This window comes from Phacochoerus africanus, chromosome 7 (genome assembly GCF_016906955.1).
Source record: "Phacochoerus africanus isolate WHEZ1 chromosome 7, ROS_Pafr_v1, whole genome shotgun sequence".
Lineage (NCBI taxonomy): Eukaryota > Metazoa > Chordata > Mammalia > Artiodactyla > Suidae > Phacochoerus > Phacochoerus africanus.
In genome coordinates this window covers 22,584,150-22,607,757 of record NC_062550.1, presented here as the reverse complement: position 1 = coordinate 22,607,757, position 23,608 = coordinate 22,584,150, and the positions used below count along the sequence as shown (strand labels likewise).

The following is a 23,608-nucleotide window of genomic DNA, read 5'->3' as shown; positions in this document are numbered from 1 at the left end:
CAACGGGCAGTGCAGGACCCTTGGCAGCACCTCAGTCTCTGGGGTAGTGGGGGTGACAGTGTGGCTTAGTGGGTTAAAAAGTTTTCCAGAAAAGCAAAAATGAAGAAGTTCATCACCACTAAACTGGTCCCATAGGAAGTGTTAAAGGGAATCCTTTAAGGTGAAAAGGGAAAGTACTATCTATTAACAAGGAAACATTTAAAAGTAAAAAATCTCTCTGGTAAAGGCAAATATATAGTAAAAGTAGTGTTTAACCATTTAGAAAGCTACTAAAGAATAATTAGAATAATTAAGTGAGGTATACATAAAATAAAAAGGTATAAATTACAAAAAGATGACACATGGAATGAGTAAAAATACTCTAAAATACATTCAAACATAAGTTGCTGTCACCTTGAAATAGCAACTTTTAGTTGTTTTATATGACCTTCATGGTAATCACAAAGCGAAAATCTATACAAAAAACACAATGGGACAGGAAGATAAAGATAACACAGAAAAGGGTCACAAAACCATGAGAAAAGAAAACAGTAATGAAAAAGATATATACACCCCTATATTCATTGGAGCTTTATTTAAATAAGAGCAAAAATATGTAAGCAACCTAAGTGCTCATTAATAGAGGAATGAATAAAGATGTGGTATACGTACATGTGTGTGGTATAATAATATTATTTGCTTTTATAAAGAATCTAATCTTGACATTTGTGGTATCATAGATGGAACTTTAGACACCCTTGTTTGAAACTATTCCATTAAAAATTACTGAATATGGATTTCCTGTCATGGCTCAGTGGTTGAGAAATCTGACTAGCATCCCTGAAGATGCAGGTTTGATCCCTGGTCTTGCTCAGTGGGTTAAAGATCTAGCATTGCCCTGAGCTATGGTGTAGGTTGCAGATGTGGCTCGGATCCTGCATTGCTGTGGCTATGGTGTAGGCTTGCAGCTACAGCTCCAGTTTAACCCCTAGGCTGGGAACCTCTGTCTACCATGGGTGCAGCCCTAAAAAGACAAAAGACAAAAAAAATTTTTTTGTCTTTTTGCCATTTCTTGGGCCACTCCCATGGCATGTGGAGGTTCCCAGCCTAGGGGTCCAGTCGGAGCTGTAGCCACCAGCCTACGCCAGAGCCACAGCAACGCAGGATCCGAGCCACGTCTGTGACCTACACCACAGCTCACGGCAACGCCGGATCATTAACCCACTGAGCAAGGCCAGGGATCAAACCCACAACCTCATGGTTCCTAGTCAGATTCGTTAACCACTGAGCCATGACGGGAACACCAAGACCAAAAAAAAAATTAAGGAGTTATTGAATATATTTATTTTAGTTAAGTCTTTAGTTTTTTCTTTTTTCTTTTTCTCTTTTCACGGCCGCACCTGTAGCATATGAAAGTTCCTGGGCTAGGGGTAAAATTGGACCTGTAGCTTTAGTCCTATGCTATAGCCATGGCAACACTGGTTCCAAACCAGATCTATGACCTATGCCATAGCTTGCAGCCACACCAAATCCTAAACCCACTGAACTAGGCCAGGGATTGAACTGGCATCCTCAGAGAGGCTATGTTGGATGCTTAACTCGCTGACCCACAGTGCGAAATCTCTAGTCTTCAGTTTTGTAGGTAGCTGGAGGTCAGTGAAAAGATATTTTCCACAACAATATCCTTTTCACAGCCTTTTTACATCCCTATTCTTTAGACTATAAATCAGAGGATATAAGGGGTGATAAGGGTACAGAACACAGTCATAACCATGCTTTTTCACTTGTGAGATGTGCCCAGGTGGGGTATACACAAAGAGCAAAGGTCCATTTTGTGCATTTACATGACAGATAAGTTTTATGATTCATATAAAACTCTGAAAAAATTTCTAACCTAAAATGTTTAGGAAGAAAAATGACAAGATATACCTACTAAAATAATAATTATTGAACAGGGAACACAAAGAGCATATGTGATTTCTTTTACCCTTCATTCTTAAAGGTATTTTTAATATGTATCACTTAGTCAATTAATAGTGTAATGCTTGGTGCACAATTAGTATTGTAATTATTTTGTAATTTCTCATATATTTTTATGCATAGTAACAAACTTTTTGTAAAACACCTTATAATAGCTATAAACTACTTTAATGCTGAAAACTAAGGGAAATGATCCCAGGACGCAAAATGTCATCCCTAAAATAATTTGGCTTTCATGAAGTAAGACTATTCTTCAAAAGAAGGAACAGAAACCCATTTATGATAAAAAAAAAAAAAACACCTCTCCAGAAAGTGGCATAGAGGGAAGGCCCCATATGACAAACCTACAATGCCACACATCATACTCAGATGTGAAGGGCTTTGACTAAGTTCAGAAACAAGACAAGGATTTCCATTCTCACCAGTTTTATTCAACATAATTTTGGAAGTCCTAGCCATGTCAATCAGAGCAGAAAAAGAAATAAACCAAATGGGAAAAAGAAAAGTAAAACTGTCACTATTTGCAGATGCCATGATACTATACATAGAAAATCCCAAAGACACTACCAGAAAATTACTAGGGCTCATCAATGATTCAGGGAAGTTGCAGGATATAAAACTAATACACAGAAATATCTTTCATTCCTATACATTAACAACAATCAGAAAGAGAATAAAGGAAACAATTCCATTTAACATTGCATCAAAACCAAAATAAAAACCTTAGGAATAGACCTAACTAAGGAAGCAAAAGAGTTGTACTCTGAAAGTTATAAGGTGCTAATGAAAGGTCTTGAAGATGAAACAAACAGGTTATACTTGTTCTTGGATTGGAAAAATCAATATTGTCAAAATGACTACACTACCCAAGGCAATCTACAGATTCAGTGCAATCACTATCAAATTACCAATGGCAGTTTTTACAGAACTAGAACCAAAAACAAATTTCAATTTGTATGGAAACACAAAAGATCCTGAATAGTCCAAGCAATCCTGAGAAAGAAAATAGAGCTGGAGGGATCAGTCTCCCAGGATTCGGGCTACATGACAAAGCTACAATCATCAAAATAGTATGGATCTGGTGCAAACACAAGAAATACAGATGAATGGAACAGTACAGTAAGCCAGATACACCCCTGCACCCGCACCTGTAACAGAGGAGGCAAGACTATCCATGTCGCTGTCCAGTGTCCTCAATATGTGGTGCTGAGGACACTGGACAGCGACATGTAAAAGAATGAAGTTAGAACATCTCTAACCCCGGGCACAAAAATAAACTCAAAATGGATTAAAGGCCTGAACATGAGGCCAGATACTATAAAACTCCTAGAGGAAAACATAGGCAGAATGCTCTTTGACATAAAGCGCAGTAACATTTTTTGAACCACCTCCTATAAAAATGAAAATAAGATAACAAAAATAAACAAATGGGATCTAATTAAACTTAAAAGGTTTTGCATAATGAAGGAAACCATGAACAAAACAAAGAAACAACCCTTAGAAGAGGACAAAATATTTGCAACTGAAGAGACCAACAAGGGATTTTATGTCTCCAAAACATACAAAGAGTTCCTATAGCTCAACATCAAAAAAAACGAACAGTGCAATCAAAAAAATGGGCAGAAAATCTAAACAGATATTTCTCCAAAGAAGACATACAGATGGCCCCAAAACACCTGAAAAGATGCCCAAGGTCACTACTAGAGAAATACAGCTCAAAACTACAATAAGGTATCACCTTACCTCAATCAGAAGAGCCATTATCAAAAAGTCTACAAACAATAAAGGCTCAAGAGGGTATGGAGAAAAAGGAACCCTTCTGCCCTGTTGCTGGGAATGTGAAGTGGTGCAGTCACTATGGAGGACAGTACAGAGGTTCCTTAGAAACTAAAAATAAAACTATCATATGATCCAGCAGTCCTAATTCTGGGCATATATCCAGAGAAAAGCATAATTCGAAAAGATACACGCATCCCAATCTTCATGGAGAACAAAACAATTACCATTATTATATCATTATAATACCCAAGGCAAAGAATCAACCTAAATGTCCATTGACAGAGGAATGGATAAAGAAGATGTGGTACAAATATACAGTGTTTGTATTGTATATTATATGTAGAATCTAAAAAGTTCATATAAACCAATTTATTTACAAAACAGAATCAGACTCCAGGCTTAGAAAACAAGCTTATGGTTACTAAATGTGAAAGGCTGGGGGAGTACAAATGAGGAGTGTGGGACTAACATATACACACTACTGTATATAAAATAAATACTCAACAAGGACCTACTGTATAGCACAGGGAACTCTGCTCAATATTCTATAACCTATATGGCAAGGAATCTGAAAAAGAATGGATGTGTGTTTATGTATAATGGAATCACATTGCAGAATACCTGAAACTAATACAACATTCTAAATCAATTATACTCTAATATAAAATTAAAATTTTTAAAATTTAAAGAAATTAAGTAAATAAAATCAAGGGAAAAGAAGAAGGAATAGAAATCGAAAACTTTCTTTCTTGAACACTATACAGCCTTTTCAGGCAACTTTATCAACCTTAGAACAGCTTTATTCATAGGAAATCTAGGTTTAATTGCCATCAGTAACTCTTCATTGTTCAATGAGAAGCAATGGGTATATGCTATTGGCCATACATATGAACGTCTCTAGTTAGATTAGTAATTTAAAAAAAAAAAAAAAACCTAAAATATCTCCCTTCCTGCTACTCAGGCTGATTGGAAAAGTAGTTTAATTCGACTTGGAAAATAAAAGAGAGATAGAGGGACTTCTGACTGTGGCCAAGATGAAATAATAACACAGATTCACCCTCATTCATAAATATAAATAGGCAACAAGGAAACAGCATCTCTTCACCCCCCACTGCTTCCTCCTCTTCCCTGACCCAGCTTTCTCTCTTTCCTTGTCTCTCTCTTTCCTTTCCCACTTGCCATATTTATGTATATATCAAATACACAACACACAAACACATATCACACAAGCACTGACACACAAATACATACAATTATATTCTTTTCCAAGATATTGGAGAGTAGGCAGTGAAAAACAGTGATTCCTGAAAGACGGAAAAGAAATGTGGAAAGTCCAACAATTGCCCCTGTTTATTACATTAAGTGACTTTAAAATTGAAATTGCAGTTATAAGCTATCCCACAAAGAAAAACTCCAGTTCAGTTCCCTGGTGACTTTTGCTAAACATTTAAGTAAAAATTTAACTAACACTTTTACAGAAATATTCCGAAAGTTTTAAAATAACGTAAGACTTCCTAATTTATTCTATGAAACCAGAGTAAAGTTTGAATTAAGCCAGAAAGAGACAAAACAAGAAAAGAAAACTATAGGCCAATATCTGTGGTGAACATAGATGCAAAATTTCTAAAGAAAATTTTAGTAAATTCAGTCAAACAAAGAATAAAAACATAGTATATTATGACAAATGAGTAGTTATCTCAGGAATGCAAGCCGATTTAAATAAGTCAATGGAATTTACTGCATTAACAAATATATTAAATATATGTAATAAAATATCTTATATATGAATGATATACATTTAGTCATCTCAAGAGATGGAGTAAAAGCATTTGACAAAACCAAGCATTCATTCCTGATAACAATTCGCAGAAGGTTTCCTCTGCTTGATAAAGAGTATCTATGAAAAACCTATAGCTAATGTCATTCTTAATGATGAAATACAGAAAAACTTCATCTAAAGATCAGGAACAAGATAAGAAGTTATTAAAAAAATTAAATGTAATTGATATTAGTTAAGCAGAAGCCTGCAGAGGATTTAGCCTTATGAACAATTGTGTTAAAAAAATTGTACTTTTTCAAACACCAATCATCTAATAACTTTCAATTTAATTTCAACAACTGTTGTCATAGTTTGCTTGATTCTTATCCTCTCACGTAAACTATGCCCCAGGCAACATTCAGTTATAGCATGGCAAACCAAATGTTTCTCACAGAAGTTTGTAAAAATAATCAATTAATGATTTGGAAACCCTTAGAATGACCCATGTTGGTAGAAGAGGCTGTTTTGTATCACTGATTTATTTACTGATATAGAAGCATTTTAGATAAAAATTACTGAAGAAGCTGTTAAATATTTTGACCAGCACACCTTTTGGTAACTACTAAAACAATTGATTCATAAATCCCAATTCTTTCTATAATAAAAACTCCTTCTCAGATGACAACTCCTGTTAGTTCTTGCAAACCTTGAAAGGGGGAGAAATTTCACTGTTTTAAGAGCTTCTCTTCAGAACACAAAAGGAGAAAAAAAATCCCCATCTTTTAACGATGTTAGGACAAGCTCGAGTCCAAAATGTGCCATGACTGGGATGAGGAAACCAAACATTGCTTCTCCTTAATGATGAACATATACACGACAATTTTAAATAAAATTCCGTAAGACCCTGTGAAAATGTACCTCAGCATGAGAAAATTCAGATATACCATAATCGGCAAATGTTTTCCATTTTCTATTCATCGCTTTCTTGAAATAGAGAATGAGATCTTATAGGATCTATTTTTGTTGAGGAAAAGGACAAAAGGAGGGGAGGGGAAAAGGGCTGACAATGCCAGAGACAGCTTATCTCGGGAGACAGGAAGGTGTTCGGGGGCTTTTCACATTTCTAGGTACTTCTACCCAAACTCCTCTGCTCAGGACAATATGATGTGCATGGAAGCCACATAACTTAGGAGACACTTGGAATTTTTAACCGTTTTTCTGTCACAGTACCTAGAATCTTTGCCTTAGATTTGGTGAGAGTGGACAGCAGCCACCAGATGGCAGCATACTGCAGCTGCAGCCAGAGTTTGCTCCTGGAACAAGAACTGTCCAGGAATCCGGAGCAGTTGAGCACATCTTTGCCTGGATCGTATCTTTGACTTCACAACAATTAGGCACTTACTTTTAGTGGAAAACTAAAAAGCATTTTGGAACTGCTTCCACCATTTTCAAGCATTAGGAAACTGACTCATCAGTAAATAAAGAGCATAATGTGTCGTGACAAAGTTGATTAGATTCCCCAAATACAAAGTTGGTTTCGTATTAGAAAATGAGTGTATTTCACCACACTCCTAGAAAAAAGGGTTAAAAATCATTGTACTATCTCAGTAGAGGCATAAGAGCACTTGATAATGTAGAGGAGGTGAAATTTTCCCTCTGCACTCTAGGCTTTTAGGTGGGCCTGATAATTAGATTGACATGAGACAGATTAATAGGAGAAAAGCATACAGACTTATCCAGTATGTCTAATGGGACACAAGAACACTTATAAAGGCATACAAACCCAGACAAGTGGCAAAACCTAATGCTTTATACTAAGTTATGCTAAGTCGGTTATGAGAAAGTAACTAAAATATGTGAGGAGACTTAAGGAAGATAAAAATTATTTGAGGAAGACTTGTGTTGTACAGAATACTCTCAGACTTGCTCTCCATCCCTGATGGTAGGAATGTTCTACCTCAGCCTACATCATCTAGAAAAAAAAGCTTTTTATATTAACCGATATTTTAAAATCATATATAAAAGTTAATGTTAAAAAGTGCTTATATGATTTGCAGTGCATAAGTATATTAATAATTTAAAAGAGAGGAGAGACCAATGAATAGAATTGTGTATACATGTTATACTGCTCTACACCAAATATTGATTAACATGTTGAAGTAGAAACACAGAAAATACCTATGTATATCATAAAAGGGGAATGGTCAGATTTGTTACAGTTCCCAGACTGGTTCCATATCAATATGTCCATTCAGAAATGGTTTCTAGGTTATGAGACTATATTTTTGGAGTATACCATGTGCTTTTAAAGGTTTATTTGGGTAGTTACAATTCTAAATCCATACTGGTGTAGAGTTTTGGCTACACCAACTTATTCAGTCTCAATTTCTTCATTTGAAAATAGTAATTAAAATGATATTTTTGATAGAGTACCTGATTTTTATGTATCAGCTTTTATTGTAATAAAATATATAATTTTTGTTAAGAAAAGGGGAAATAAAACTTGGGATGCTATTGACACATATTTTCCATGTGAAGAACTGATCTTCAGATACTATATTATGAGCCCCCTTTTTATAGGAGTGGTAACTTTATGAATGATAATACTCAGAGTGCACAACCTGGAACTTTGAGAAAGGATAGACCTTTTTTCAAAAGTGTTATAGGCAGTTCCCTTCGTGACTCAGCAGTTAATGCTTGAATAGGATCCACGAAAATGCGGGTTCGATCTCTGGCCTCGCTCAGTGGTCAAGGAGCCAGCATTGCCATGAGCTGTGGTGTAGGTTGCAGAGGTATCCTGGATCCCAAGTTGCTGTGGCCGTGGTGTAGGCCAGCAGTTACAGTTCTGATTCGACCCCTAGAATGGAAAATTCCATATGCCAAGAATGTGGTACTAAAAAGCAAAAAAAAAAAAAAAGTGTCCCATGTAACCAACTGTTAATATTCCATTTTGCCACTTACACAACGGAGCTGTCATCTTGTCCAAACATATATCAGATTACTTGCTTTCTATAATAAAAAAGGTAAAGAATATTTCACATATGTTATTTTAATAAGTAAGAGAAGCTCTTACTATTTAGTTCTTCAGTAAAATTGAAATGAAAATATTTAACACATTATCAAATCATAGTTTGAGAACATGCAATATTTTCACACATTCTAAGCAAGTAAAATAATGATTTCTGTACCTATATTATAGAATTACAGTTTCTAAAACTTAGAAAACCATGTGTTGCCATATGTATAAATATGTTTGATGTAGTCATTTTACAAAAACAAGAGTAACTAAGAACCTTCAAAAACAAACCTTGTCCAATGATAATAGTTTTACAAATATCAGTGAGGGAATCATTTCCTGTGTAATATTCTTTTCACAGCCTCTTTCACATCTCTGTGTCTGAGGCTGTATATTAGAGGATTGAGCATGGGTATTAGAAGTGTGTAGAGCACAGCCACAACCTTGTTTTTCTCTGGCGAGGAGATGGCCCCAGGTTGGCCATACATGAAGAACACAGTCCCATAGAACAGACTCACCACCGCTATATGGGAGCCACAGGTGGAGAAGGTCTTACTCCTGCCATGGGTTGAAGGAATCCTTAAGACAGAGCAGAGGATGTACACATAGGAAAGCAGAATGACTGTTGTGGTGGTGATGATGATGAGAGCGGAGAGAAGAAACAGTACAACCTCATTCACAAAGGTATCGACACAAGAGATCTTGAGGAGGGCTGGGACGTCACAGAAAAAGTGGTCCAGTCTGTTTTCTACACAAAAACGCAAACTGAAGGTGAAACCTGTTTGTATTATGGAGTTGATACAGCCACAGATATAGCATCCAGTTACCAACTGAACACAGACTTTCTGAGACATGTGCGTAGGATACAGGAGCGGGGAGCAAATAGCTGAGAATCGATCAAATGCCATAACAGCTAGAAGGAAGCCCTCAGTTGTGACAAACAGGGCAAAGAAGAAAAATTGTACTGCACAGCCATTGTAAGAAATTTTCCTTTAACTTGACAAGAAGTTGGCTAAAGTTTTGGGGGCAATGACCGTGGCGTAGCAGAGGTCTAAATAGGACAAGGTTCTGAGGAAGAAATACATAGGCATCTGAAGTCTGGAGTCCATCTTTATGACAATTATCATGCTGGTATTTCCCACCACAGTGACCATGTAGATCAGCAAGAACACCAGAAACAGGAGGACCTGTAACTTTGGAGGAGTTCTGAAACCTAGCAGAATAAACTCAGTCACCTCTGAGTAGTTCCTATGCAATTCACTCTTCATAGCTGAGACGTATGTGGAACTGGAAACATGGTAAACATAAAATAAATGAATGATCAGAATACTTGTTATAGTGAAAATAACTAGGAACCAGAAAATTCCTTTCATATCATATTGCTCCCAATATTTTATAAAGAGAGCATCAGTGAACTTAAAGAGGTTACTAGTTGTAAAAAGTCTACTTGATGAAGCGTTCAATCTGATTGGTTAGCCTTTTTCAGATTGGCTTAATTGCAAATAGTGCAGCTATTCACGCCGAGTGTGCTTTGGGAAAATGGAGATTCTAAGAAAATACCTGGAAATAAGAACCTTTCCTTTCTGGATTTATTATCAGCTTATTGCTGTTGAAAGTTGCCTCCCTTAGTGGATGAAATTTCAAATATTATCATCTACTTAAGGTTTTACCTGGAGTGAAATTTGTTCAATCATATTCTCATTTTATTTTTTAATGATCATTTAATTTATCAATTACAGAAAAATAAGATGTACATATGTATCTGTCTTTGTTATCTTAGGAGAAAGACTTTGGATCCTGACAAAAGCATCATCCTTTTACACAATAACATCATATTTTTGTCCCTAAGGTGAAGTATACTCTTAGTGGCACAATGTTTCTTTGCTAAAACCAGAAGTGATTCTTGCTTATACTTCTGAAACACAATGAATTCAGATTTTTATTATTTCCCTTCCTTGCCTCATTCCTTCCTACCTTCCTTCCTTTCTTCTCTCTTTTGCTTACTTTGGATTTTGTAGATTTGAATACTAGCAGAGAATTCTAAGATCTTTCACAGAGAATTTTCTGTCTTTTCAGAAACAGGTACACCTAATTAGAAATATAAAGATCAACACATATGAAAGATAGAAGGCACATGAGACAATTGAAAGATAGCTCCAAAAGAAAAAATACATATTTAAACAAGTTTGCAGAATTCTGGTTGTGGCTCAGAGGTAAGGAACCCATGTAGTATACATAAGGAATGCAGGTTCAATCCCTGGCCTTGCTCAGTGGATTTACTGTGTGGCATTGCCATGAAATGTGCTATAGGAAACAGATGTTGGTTCAAATCCCCCATTGCTGTGGGTGCGGATGTGCCAGCAGCTATACCTCCAATTTGACCCTTAACCTGGGAACTTCCATATGCCACAGGGGCAGACCTAAAAACAAACACACAAAAAAATTGAACAAACAAGCCTGCATTATATTTATTTAGTTTTTTGCTATAATGACCATAAAATGTCCTTAGATAAAATACAGTGAGAAGTAGAAAAAAGAAGTAACTTTTCATCTAATTTTATAAATGGGGAAGTGGATACAAAAAAAGATTGAAGAGGCTTACTTAGAATGATGAGTTTGGGCAGCATAGTGGTTTATTATTCAATAATCTATCATAAAATTTTCAAAAAAACAAAAAAAATTGGAAAATGACATACTACATAAGTGTGTTTTATAATCTTAAAATAATAAAAATTTATAATTTTGTATAAATAAATATATTTGTAAGTTATATAATTGCAGTAAGAAAAATTATATATAAGATATGAATTGTCTCATAAGGTTTCTTACAATTTTTGGTGTTGTCATTGCTATGATTTCAGTAATTATAATGTTATTTTAAGACTTATTGGGGCTATAAAAATATGTTAAAAATCAATTTGTTCCAGTTACATTATTGACTTTTTGGAGAAAATTGGAGGCTAATAGAAAGGTTGACTGATAGATTTTAGAAGGCAGAGGAATGGTCAAAGTAAACTGTGCCAGAGCTGTCAACTAACATGTGCATGTTTTCCATAAAATTCATATTTTACATAAAGTTTCTCGTTTCAATAGAAAATTGAAAAAAATGATGTAAAGAAAGTTATCCTAAAGAGATGAGTGTTGAGGATAAATAATTAAAATATGAAACATATTCTCAAGAGGCTGTTCTTCCCATTTTATTAAAGCCTCTTCTCTATGTACTATAGTATTCATTCATGAGGAAGCAAAATTATTGAAAAGAAGCAAATCTTTTGTGATGTTTTTCTGCAATGTGGATTGCATTCTTACACTGTTAAGATCATTGACTCAAAATAAAAAGGAGAACAAATACTAGAAAAAAAATGTAGCTTATCTTTATCTTTATTTTTCATGGATTAAACCAACAAATATAGCTGGGAGGGGTCCTGAGAGAAATTCTCTCACGGAGAGGGAAGCCAGAATGGTGGACCCGCCCTTTGAAAGGTATTCATCAGGGACTAAGTTCTTTCTCATCAGTAATGTACTTTTCATCATAATGCCAAAAAAAATGAGAGAAGAAGATGCTCAATACCATTAATTGTTAGAGTTCCCATCATGGCTCAGCAGTTACAAACCTGACTAGTATCCATGAGGATGCAGACTAGATCACTGGCCTCACTCAGTGGATTAAGGATCCAGCTTTGCCAAGAGACATGGCTCAGATCCAGCCTTGCTGTGGTTGGTAGATGAAGCTCCAGTTTTCCAATTGGACCCCTAGACTGGGAACTTCCATATGCTGCAGGTGTGGCACAAAAAAGACCAAAAAAAAAGGCATTGATTATTAGAGAAATGCAAATCAAAACTGCAGTGGGGTATCAGCCCACCCCAGTCAGAATGGTCATCATCAAAATGTCTACAAATAATAACTGCTGAAAAGGATGTGGAGAAAAGGGATCCCTCCTACACTCTTGGTAGGAATATAAGTTCATGAAAACACCACTATGGAGGATAGTATGGACGTTACTTTAAAAACTAAAAATAGAGTTGAAGTACAGTATCATACTGAATACTGCTGGGCATATATCTGGAGAAAACTATAAATTTGAAAATGTACATGTGCCCCTATGTTCATAGCAACACAATTCACAATAGCCAAGATATGTAGACAACCTAAATGCTCATCAACAGATGAATGGATTAAGATGTGGTACTTACATACAATGGAATACTACTCAATCATAAAAAATAATGAAATAATGCATTTTCAGCAACATGGATGCAACTAGAGATTATCACACTAAGTGAAGAAAGCCAGACAGAGAAAGAGAAGTGTCATACACTATCATTTATATGTGGAATCTTAAAAAATGATACAAATGTACTTATTTACAAAACAGAAATAGACCCACAAACTTAGAAAACAAATGTACAATTAACAAAAGGGTAAGGGAGAAGGATAAATTAGGAGTTTGGGATTAACATATATATGTGTGTGTGTGTGTGTGTGTGTGTATCCCCCTATATATAAAATAGATAACCAACAGTAGCCTACTGTATAGCACGGGGAACTATACTCAATATCTTGTAATAACCTATAGTGAAAGAGAAAGTAAAAAAATTAATATGTATAATATACATATATAACTGAATAACTTTATATCTGAAACTAGCACAACATTGTAAAGTTAACTATATTTTAATAAAAAAAAGTTTTAAAGACATAAAGTGGCAGAATGGATTTAAAATAAAGACCCATATATATGCTTCCTACAAAAGACTCGCTTCAGATCTAAAGACACACAGAGACTGAAAGTGAGGAGATATTGGTATTTTATGCCAAGGGAACAAGAACAAAGACACCTGACAATGCAGACAGAACAGACTGTAAAATAGATACTAAAAAGACAGAGAAGGATATTACATAGTGATAATGGGATTGCTTCAACAAGAAGTTATAACAGTTGTAAATGTATATGTATTTAACATAGATCACCAAAAGATATAAAGCTAATATTAGCATACATAAAAGGAGAAATTGACAATAGCACAATAAGAGTAGAAGACTTTAACATTCTACTTACTTCGAAAGATCTTCCGGATGGAAAATCAATAAAAAAAAGCATGGTTCTTAATGGACACCTTAGATGAGATGCAATTAATAGATATACAGAAGTTTCATTAAAAAAACACAGCAGAATACACATTCTTTCCAAGTGTACAAGAAACATTCTTCAGGATAGATCACAAAATAGGCCATAAAACACGTCTCAGTAATTTAAGAGGCTTGAAATCCTATCAAGTGTCTTTTCTGACCACAATGGTATGAGACTAGACATTAACTATAAGAAAAAAACTACAAAAACAAAAACATGTGGAGGTGAAACAATATGCTACTGAATAACCAATGGGTTAATAGGAAATCAAAAGTAACTAGAGACGAATGAAAATGAAAAAGTGATGATCAAATTATGGGAAGCAGCAAATGAAGTTCTAAGAGGGAAGTTTATACTGGTACAATCCTACCTCAGGTAAGAAGAAAAATTTCAAATAAATTAATCTTATAGCTAAAAGAACTAGAAAAAGGAAAATAAATGAAAACAAATCACTACAAAGTGAGCAGTAGGAAAAAATAATAAGGATTGAGCAGAATTTAATAAAAGATTAAAAAAAAAGAAAATACAAATGCACCTAAAGTCTAGTTCTATGAAAATATTACCAAAGTCAGTAAACTTATAGCCAGACTCACCAGAAAAAAAGAGGGCCCAAACATATATAATCAGAAACAAAAAAGAATGTTACAAACAACACTGCAAAAATAAAAAGTATCATAAAGATCACTAAGAAAAATTATATGGCAATAAAATGGACAACTTAAGAGAAAAGGAGAAATTCCTAGAAACATACAATCTCCCAACACTGAATCAAGAAATAGGAAGTAGGAGCAGGGATTTCCCTGGTGTCTCAGTAACTAAAGGATCCAGCTTTGTCATTTAATCCAGCTGTGCCTCAGGTTACTTCTGTAGTGCAGGTTCACTCCCTGGCCCAGAAATTTCCACATGGTGAAAGTGCAGCAAAAAAATTTAAAGGAAAGAAAGAATAAGAAGAAAATATGAGCAGAATGACTGCTAGTAATGAGATTGAATCAGTAATAAAAACCAATCAACAAACAGAAGTCCAGACCAGGTTGCTTCACAGGTGAATGCTACCCAACATTTAACAAAGAAGTATCATCTATCCTTCTCAATCTGTTCCAAAAATTAAAGAGGAAGAAACAAATTCCAGACTCATTCTACAAGGCCAACATAACCCTGATAACAAAATGAGACATGAGATCAAAAAAAGAGAAGTATAGCCCAATATCACTGTTATTCATAGATGCAAAAATCCTCAACCCGGTATTAGCAAAAAAAAAAAAGTTCAATAACACCGTAAAAGGATCATGCCTCATCTTTAAGTGGGATTAATTCCCAGCATGCAAGGAAGGGTTAGTATCAACAATTCAGTGTGATCACCTCATTAACTAATTGAAAATAAAAATATAGAGTTCCTATTGTGGCTTAGAGGTAAAGAACCTAATTAGTATCCATGAGAAGGCGGGTTCAATCCCTGGGCTTGCTCAGTGGGTTAAGAATCCATTGCTGCCTTGAGCTCTAGTATAAGGTTGCAACGTGGCCTGAATCTTTCCTCACTGTGGCTATGGCATAGGCTGAAAGCTACAGCTTTGATTCGATCCCTAGTCCGAGAACTTCCTTCCTTCTGCCCTGTGTGGCCCTGGAGACAAAAAAAAAAAAAGAAGAAAAAAAAAGAAAGAATTGAAAATTTGCATCATCACATTAATAGGTGCAAAAATATTTTGACAAGTTTCAGTATCCATTCATGATGAAAATGGTCAACAATGAGGGGACATATCTCAACATAATATAGGATAATCATTGGTGGGAAAAATACAGACTTTTCAATAAGTGGAGTTGAGAAACCCAGATAGCTACCTGCAAAAGAATCAAACTGGGCTACTTTCTCATACATTATGAACAAATAAACTCAAAATAGGTTAAAAACTTAAATATAAAACCTGAAACCATAAAACTCCAAGGAGAACACATAGGCAGTATGCTTTTTGACAATATTGTTAAGTATCTATATTGCTAGGTCTTAACAATATATTTTTTTAATGTCTCCTTTAGCAAGGGAAACAAAACCAAAAATAAACAAATGGGACTACATCAAACCCAAAAGCTTTGGCAGAATGAAGGAGACTGTTAACAAAATGAAAAGGGAGCCTCCTGAATCAGAGAGGTATTTGCAAACAATACATCTGAATAAGAGGTTAATATTTAAAATATACAAAAAATTCATACAACTCAACTTAAAAAAAATTAAACAAACACAGGCAGAGGATCTGAATAGTGATATTTCAAAAAGACAAAGACATGGTCAGCAGACTTTAACTAGCCTTAATTAATATTTTCCTCTTTAAAATACCTAACCTGCTTTCTCTTCCTATACTGATTAAATGTTTACTAATACTGCATTATACTCAGGATAAGCTCTGGTTCCATAACGTTTTCCTGTCTTTACATTGAAAAAAAAAACTCAGAAATATTCTAAAAATATCTTTTAATTAAAAAATGATTTTATAAAAATGATTAAAGTTCACTTATAAAAATATTTTTCAAAAAGGACATTTTGTATAATACTAGGCTTATGTAATAGAGTATTGTTTCTTGAAAATCTGTATTATGTCTTCAATTTTAATGTAGTCTTTCAGGCATCTATAGTTTTCAAGGAATTTTTAAATACAGATTCTGATCTCATAAATATTTTGACTGGGAATTTAAAAATAATTTTATTGAAAGCTATCATTTCTTCCATTATATTTTGAACTGTCCTGAATTAAAATATAGGAAAACATAAAATGAGAAATCATTATGTGATGTTAGATTTGTGATTTAGAGGGCATTTGTCACATCTTGAAATCTGCCTGCAGGGAGAAATTCAGGTAGTCATAATTTAGAGTGAATTTTTGTCTTTTTAAAGTCATAAAAAATATAATTTAGTACATATTTTAAAATATTTCATTTATCCAAAGCTGATTCACATATAGTACAAACTTTTAAATCTCTCTATATATACTTAGCAATATGTATGCTTTAGGGATTTAAAAATTTTTCCTTGTTAGTGAAGAAAATAAAGTCCAGAAAAATTTCCCAGGGATATATACAACTAGAGAAGGAAGAGTTCCAGTATTTGGACTATGATGAAAACTGTTTGTACCTGAGGTGAGTGCAGTCCTCATGGACAACAGCCCTGGAGTCTACACTTATGCCACCATGGTTGACGTTATGATTACTCATCTCCCAGTGGAATGCATCACAGAGGATGAGCAAAACCACAATGCTGAAATATCCCGAAGGATATTGCAGAGGAGTGAGAATAATTAAGGGCATCGTACAGACCACTGTTGATAATCTGGCACATGATCTTGGACTCTGGATGACACAAGGTTGCTATGGTCCTTAAATGTCCATGGTTACCCCATTAGCATTATTTGAAGACATATAAAGTATAGTAGAATGCAGGAAAGGAACTTTCCTTTATGTATATTACTGAAGTTAACTTGCATTTGTCTAAAAGAGTGAAATCCTTTGAATTGATGCAGCCTTGGTAGAAAGGCATTCACTACTGTGTAAGGATTGGAATGTCACCACTTTCTCTCTCTGCTTCAAAATGATTATACTATCTTTAAATTAAATAGCTTTTAATGGAAATGCAATATTTATAATGAGGCAGTAAAATGAATTTATTGTGTAAATGGTTTTGATCTGAGGAAAGAAACAAATATTTGGGAGTAGATTGAGAGAATTTCATCAACACTTAGTGATTTCTTTGATGTTACTGTTTTCCACATATCCATATCATTGGTTTTTAGTCTAAATCAAAGATGGCAAAATGATATTGGAAACTATATTGAGGTAAATAAGGTAAAACATGTTAAAATTATTTTTTACTGCCATGCAATGATTGAGACACTAACATAGCTATCATAATGGCTATGAACACTATCATTGAGATGATACGCAATACTCCTATTTTAAATAATATGCAATACATGTAGATAAAGATAATTATAAATATATTTCATAATAGAAATTTAGAAAGTGAGTAAAATTGCACAGGAAAACAGGCTACTTTCTTACTGCACTCCTTTAAAAGGTATGATTTAAATAAAATAACCAAATAACTTCTTTCGCTGCTTAATAGAATAAGTGTTTCAGAAGCCTAGTGAATGCTAATCCAAATTCCTGCATCTTCTTGACTTTAAAATTGTTTTATATGCAGTATCTCATTAAGCTGTAAATAATTTATTTCTACAGTTTAGAGAGGATTTATGGCACCAGACTCACAGCCACAGTTTCATTGATTTTGCCTTGTGCCTCTCAATAGGTTTCTGCCATGGGCATGGGGGACAGGGGAACAAGCAACCACTCAGGAGTGACTGACTTCATTCTTGTAGGCTTCAGGGTCCGCCCAGAGCTCCACTCTCTCCTCTTCCTGCTCTTTCTGCTGGTCTACACCATGGTCCTGCTGGGGAATGTTGGCATGATGGCCGTTATTATGACTGACCCCCAGCTGAAGACACCAATGTATTTCTTCCTAGGCAACCTCTCCTTCGTTGATCTCGTCTATTCGTCTGTTATTGCACCCAAGGCTATGATCAACTTCTGGTCTGAGAGCAAGACCATCTCCTTGGCAGGCTGTGTGATGCAGTTCTTTCTTTTCACCCTCTTCATTGTGACTGAGGGCTTTCTCCTGGCAGTCATGGCTTATGACCGCTTCATTGCCATCTGCAACCCACTCCTCTACTCTGTCCACATGTCAACACGTCTCTGCACTCAGTTGGTGGCAGGTTCCTACTTTTGTGGCTGCATCAGCTCCATTCTTCAGACCAGCATGACATTTACTTTATCCTTTTGTGCGTCTCGGGCCATTGACCACTTTTACTGTGATTACCGTCCCCTTCAGAGGATTTCTTGTTCTGATCTCTATGTTCATAGGATGGTTTCTTTTTCCTTGTGCGTCATTATCATTTTTCCTACCATAATTGTCATCGTTGTGTCCTATGTGTATATTGTGTCCACAGTTCTAAAAATACGCTCTACTGAGGGGCGTAAGAAAGTCTTCTCCACTTGCAGCTCTCACCTAGGAGTCGTGAGTGTACTGTATGGTGGTGTTTTTTTTATGTATCTCACTCCTGACACTTTTCCTGAGCTGAGTAAAGTGGCCTCCTTGTGTTACACCCTGGTCACTCCCATGTTGAACCCTTTGATTTACTCTCTAAGAAACAAAGATGTCAAAGAGGCTCTGGGAAAGATCCTGGGGGTAAAATGTTTTTATTTCACTTTAATTTAGCAGTGATATAACTGAAAGACATGGGCACGATAACAATTTGGGGAAGCGCTGATTCAAATAATATACCCTTTGATCATAGAAATATTTATTCTTAAGAGAGTTTATTTGAGGAGTTCGCATCATGGTTCAATGGTTAACGAATCCGACTAGGAACCATGAGGTTGCAGGTTCAATCCCTGGCCTTGTTCAGTGGGTTAAGGATCCTGCATTGCCGTGAGCTGTGGTGTAGGTTGCAGATGCGGCTCGGATCCTGAGTTGCTGTGCCTTTGGCATAGGCCGGTGGTTACAGCTCCAACTTGACCCCTAGCGTGGGAACTTCATATGCCGTGGGAGCGGCCCAAGAAATGGCAAAAAGACAAAAAAAAAAATTATTTGAATCCCATGTGCTTATAGCCAAGGAATACCTTGGGGGTGTATTTGTCTGCCTGTTGAATTTGGAGTGGAATGATTTTTTCTGTCCTTCGTCTTCATTTTGGGTAAAGGTAAAGATTGCCATGTAATTTGTTTCTAGGAAGAATGTATTCAAAGTTTGCTCTTGACTCTTAAAGCCTTTTGTTTGGGGTAGTGTTTATCTTGAGTCAGAAACATGTTAGGTAGATATGTATGTACTTGGTAGAGATAACACAATATGATGTAATAAACTGGTATATGCAGGTATCTGATGCTTCCACGGAGTTGGGGGCAACAGGTGGCACATTTGGGTTCCACCTGGTCACCAGTCCCTTGCCAGTGGCAGTGATCCATGGGGAAGTGGTGACAAGGGCTGCGGCTGGTTGCAGGGCCCTCTGTGGTGACAGTGACTCCTAGGGAGGAGGATACAGCACCCAGTCACAGGGACCCTGGCAGTAGCAATGTCAGGGCTTGTGCATTCCCAGGGTAGGTGGGGGTGAAGGATTGTGCCTGGTCACAGGATCCTCAGAAGCGGTGGCAGAAACATGCCATGAGGCCCTCAGCAGTGGCAATGGTGGGCTGTGCGTGTTCCAAGGGAGGAGGGGGCCAAAGGGCAGTGTTTGTTTGCAGAACCCTTGGCAGCAGCCTGTGTCTGGGGTGGTGGGGGTGACATTGTAGTCATTGGATAAAGATCCAGTGTTGCCACATCTGTTTCATAGGTTGCAGCTGCAGATCAGATTTGACCCCTGGCGCAGGAACTTCCTTATGCTGTGAATGAAACAAACAAACAAAAAAAGTCAAAAACTAATGATAAGGAGAGAATCCTAAAAGTAGCAAGAGAAAAGCACCCGTTTTGTTACATACAAGAGTGGCCCATGAAATTATCAGCTTAAACTTGGCAGGACAGAAGGGACTGAGTGGCATATATTCAGAGGGATGAAAGGAAAATAATTCCAAGCAGAAGTAGTCTACTTGGCAAGATTATCATACAGAATTGAAGGAGAGATTAAGAGTTTTCCAAACAAGCAAAATTAAAGGAGTTCATCACCACTAAACTGGCCACATAAGAAGTGTTAAAGGGCCTTCATTGACCTGAAGAGGAAAATACTGTCTATTAACAAGGGAACATTTAAAAGTAAAAAAAAAAAAAACTCACTGGTAAAGACAAATATATAGTAAAATAATGGTTTAACCATTTATCAAGCTGCTACTAAGATTAAAGCACAAGAGTAGTAAAATGAAGAAAACTGGAATAATTGGTTGCGCTATATACAAAATAAAAAGATGTAAAAACAACACCAAAAAGGTAACATATGGGGTAAGTAAAAATTTATTGAGACAACATTCAAACATAAGTTGCTATCATCTTAAAATAGCAACTTTTAGTAGTTTTATATGACCCTTATGGTAATCACCAAGCAAAATCTATACACAAAAACAATGGGAAAAGAATCTAAACATAACCCAAGAAATCTCACCAAACTATGAGAAAACAGTAATGCAAAGAGATATATACACACCTGTGATCACTGGAGCATTATGCACAATAGCCAAAGTATATCAGGAACCTAAGTGGTCATCAATAGATGAGTGGATGAAGATGTGTTATATATACATATGTATATGGTGTGTATGGTAATATTAATTTTTCTTTTTTATAAAGAATGAAATCTTGACATTTGCTATTGCATAGATGAACCTTTAGAAGGTTATTCAACCTTTATTTGAAACTATTCCATTAAGTTTAGTCTTTCTTTTTTTTCTTTTTTTCTTTTCATGGTCTCACCTGTAGCGTATGGAAGTTCCTGGGCTACGGGTAAAATTGGAGCTATAGCTTCATGCCTGTGCCACATCCATGGCAACACTGGATCCAAACCGCATCTGTGACCTATGTCATAGCTTTTGGCAACACCAGATCCTGACCCCACTGAGTGAAGCCAGCAATTGAACCGATGTCCTCAAGGAGACTACGCTGGGTCCTTAACTCGCTGACCCACAGTAGGAAATCCCTCGTCTTCAGTTTTGTAGATAGCTAGAGATCAATGAAAATGTATTTTTCTCAATAATATCCTTTTCACAGCATTTCTACCTCCCTATTCTTTAGACTATAAATCAGAGGATATAAGGGATGAAAAGAACACAGGACACAGCCATAACCATGTTTTTCTCTTAGGAGGAGATGGTTGGGTATACACGAAGAGTGCAGGTCCATTTTGTGCATTTACATGACAGATAGGTTTTATGATTCATATCGAACTCTAAAAAAATTCCTAACCCAAAATATTTAGGAATAAAAATGACATACCTACTAATTTGATAATAATTGAACAAGGAACACAAAGAACATATGTGATTTTTTCCTTTTTACTCTTCAAACTTGCAAGGAATTTTTTAATATGCATTGCTTAGTCCACTAATAGCATAATGCTAGTTGAATTACTAGTATTATAATTATTTTATTATTTCTTTTATAAATTTTTATTCAGTGTTTACATATATGTACAAATATGTAAAATATTACATACTTATGAAATACCTTAAAACAACTCTAAACTACATTAAAATGTTATTACTCTATTCACAGTTACCTGAGTATCTTATATATCTTCATTGTCTCAAACTGTTTTTATTTGACTTTTTACATAAATCTGTTGACATTATGTGTATGTATATACACACACATATATATGTGTATGTATTTGTGTGTGTGTATATATACATATATATATTCAACTTGAACTGAATTTATACTCTCACCTATACATGGTGCTAAACATATTTAAATTTCTTACTTTCACATATACTTTTCATAATCTCACTATTTCATTTCTTTTCTCAATCATATGTATTCCTCATCTGTAAACTGGAGATATGCTACCTTCACATAGAGTTGCTGTGTACATTAACTAAATTAATATATATAAAACCTAGAACTATATATATATGCATATATATAAACATGATTATATCTCACATATACTATGAAAAATGATACAATTGAAATAGCAACAGTAATATAAGCTCTAAGAATACTCATAACAAGAAAAAAGGAAGCCCAAGCTCCCGATCCCTCCCACTCCCTCCCCCTCCCATCAGGCAGCCACAAGTCTTTTCTCCAAGTCCATGATTTTCTTTTCTAAGGAGATGTTCATTTGTGCTGGATATTAGATTCCAGTTATGAGTGATATCATATGGTATTTGTCTTTGTCTTTCTGGCTCATTTCACTCAGGATGAGATTCTCTAGTTCCATCCATGTTGCTGCAAATGGCATTATGTCATTCTTTTTTATGGCTGAGTAGTATTCCATTGTGTATATATACCACTTCTTCCGAATCCAATCATCTGTCGATGGACATTTGGGTTGTTTCCATGTCCTGGCTATTGTGAATAGTGCTGCAATGAACATGCGGGTGCACGTGTCTCTTTTAAGTAGAGTTTTGTCCGGATAGATGCCTAAGAGTGGGATTGCGGGGTCATATGGAAGTTCTATGTATAGATTTCTGAGGTATCTCCAAACTGTTCTCCATAGTGGCTGTACCAGTTTACATTCCCACCAACAGTGCAGGAGTGTTCCCTTTTCTCCACACCCCCTCTAGTACTTGTTATTTGTGGATTTATTAATGATGGCCATTCTGACTGGTGTGAGGTGATATCTCATGGTAGTTTTGATTTGCATCCTGCTGAATAGCATTGAGAACTTTGTCTAGATACTCATGTTGCAACAGAACAAAGGGTGGGGAAAAAAATGTAATTGTAATGTATACATGTAAGGATAACTTGATCCCCTCGCTGTACAGTGGGAAAATAAAATAAAATGAAGAAAAAAGAAAAAGGCTTGCCCACAAAAATGGAAAACTGTAGTTCTTTGCACCAAAACAAAATTTGAAAGAATCTCACTTGGATTCCTGGAAATAATAACTAAGGCATGGAAGAAGCTGTCCTCCTGAAAGTGTAAGAGTGGCAGAATGGAGTCTACTAGAGATAATCCATGTAGCTTTACTGTCAAGAAAAGAGAATGAACAACACCTATTAAGAAAAAAAAGACCTGAGACCATGGTACTCAAACATGGAGATGATCAGACTTTAAATTTTCCAAAATAAGTAAAAGCACATGATTGACTCCTGCTGTGGTGATTCCTAATTGTTCTTAGATTATGAATGATAACACCCAAATCATTTATAACATGGGATCATAGAAATTTTGAGGATGGGATGAAAAATGATCCCATTTTTTCTCATAAGAGAAATGATCCCAAGACTCAAAATGCCATCCCTGAAATAATTTGAGTTTAATAAAGTAAGTCTGTTCTTCAAA

The 23,608-nt window shown here is 35.6% G+C and overlaps 1 protein-coding gene and 1 pseudogene across 1 annotated transcript; one reads left to right on the top strand and one right to left on the bottom strand.

Annotated features, from left to right (window-relative positions):
• Positions 1-8,845: 8,845 nt before the first annotated feature.
• LOC125131764 (olfactory receptor 12-like) lies at positions 8,846-9,781 on the bottom strand (annotated as a pseudogene).
• An 8,137-nt stretch (positions 9,782-17,918) lies between these two features.
• LOC125131775 (olfactory receptor 9K2-like) lies at positions 17,919-18,902 on the top strand. Its single transcript, XM_047788541.1, has one exon. The coding sequence runs from the start codon at positions 17,946-17,948 to the stop codon at positions 18,900-18,902; it is 957 nt and encodes a 318-aa protein (XP_047644497.1). The 5' UTR covers positions 17,919-17,945.
• The last annotated feature ends 4,706 nt before the right edge of the window (positions 18,903-23,608 follow it).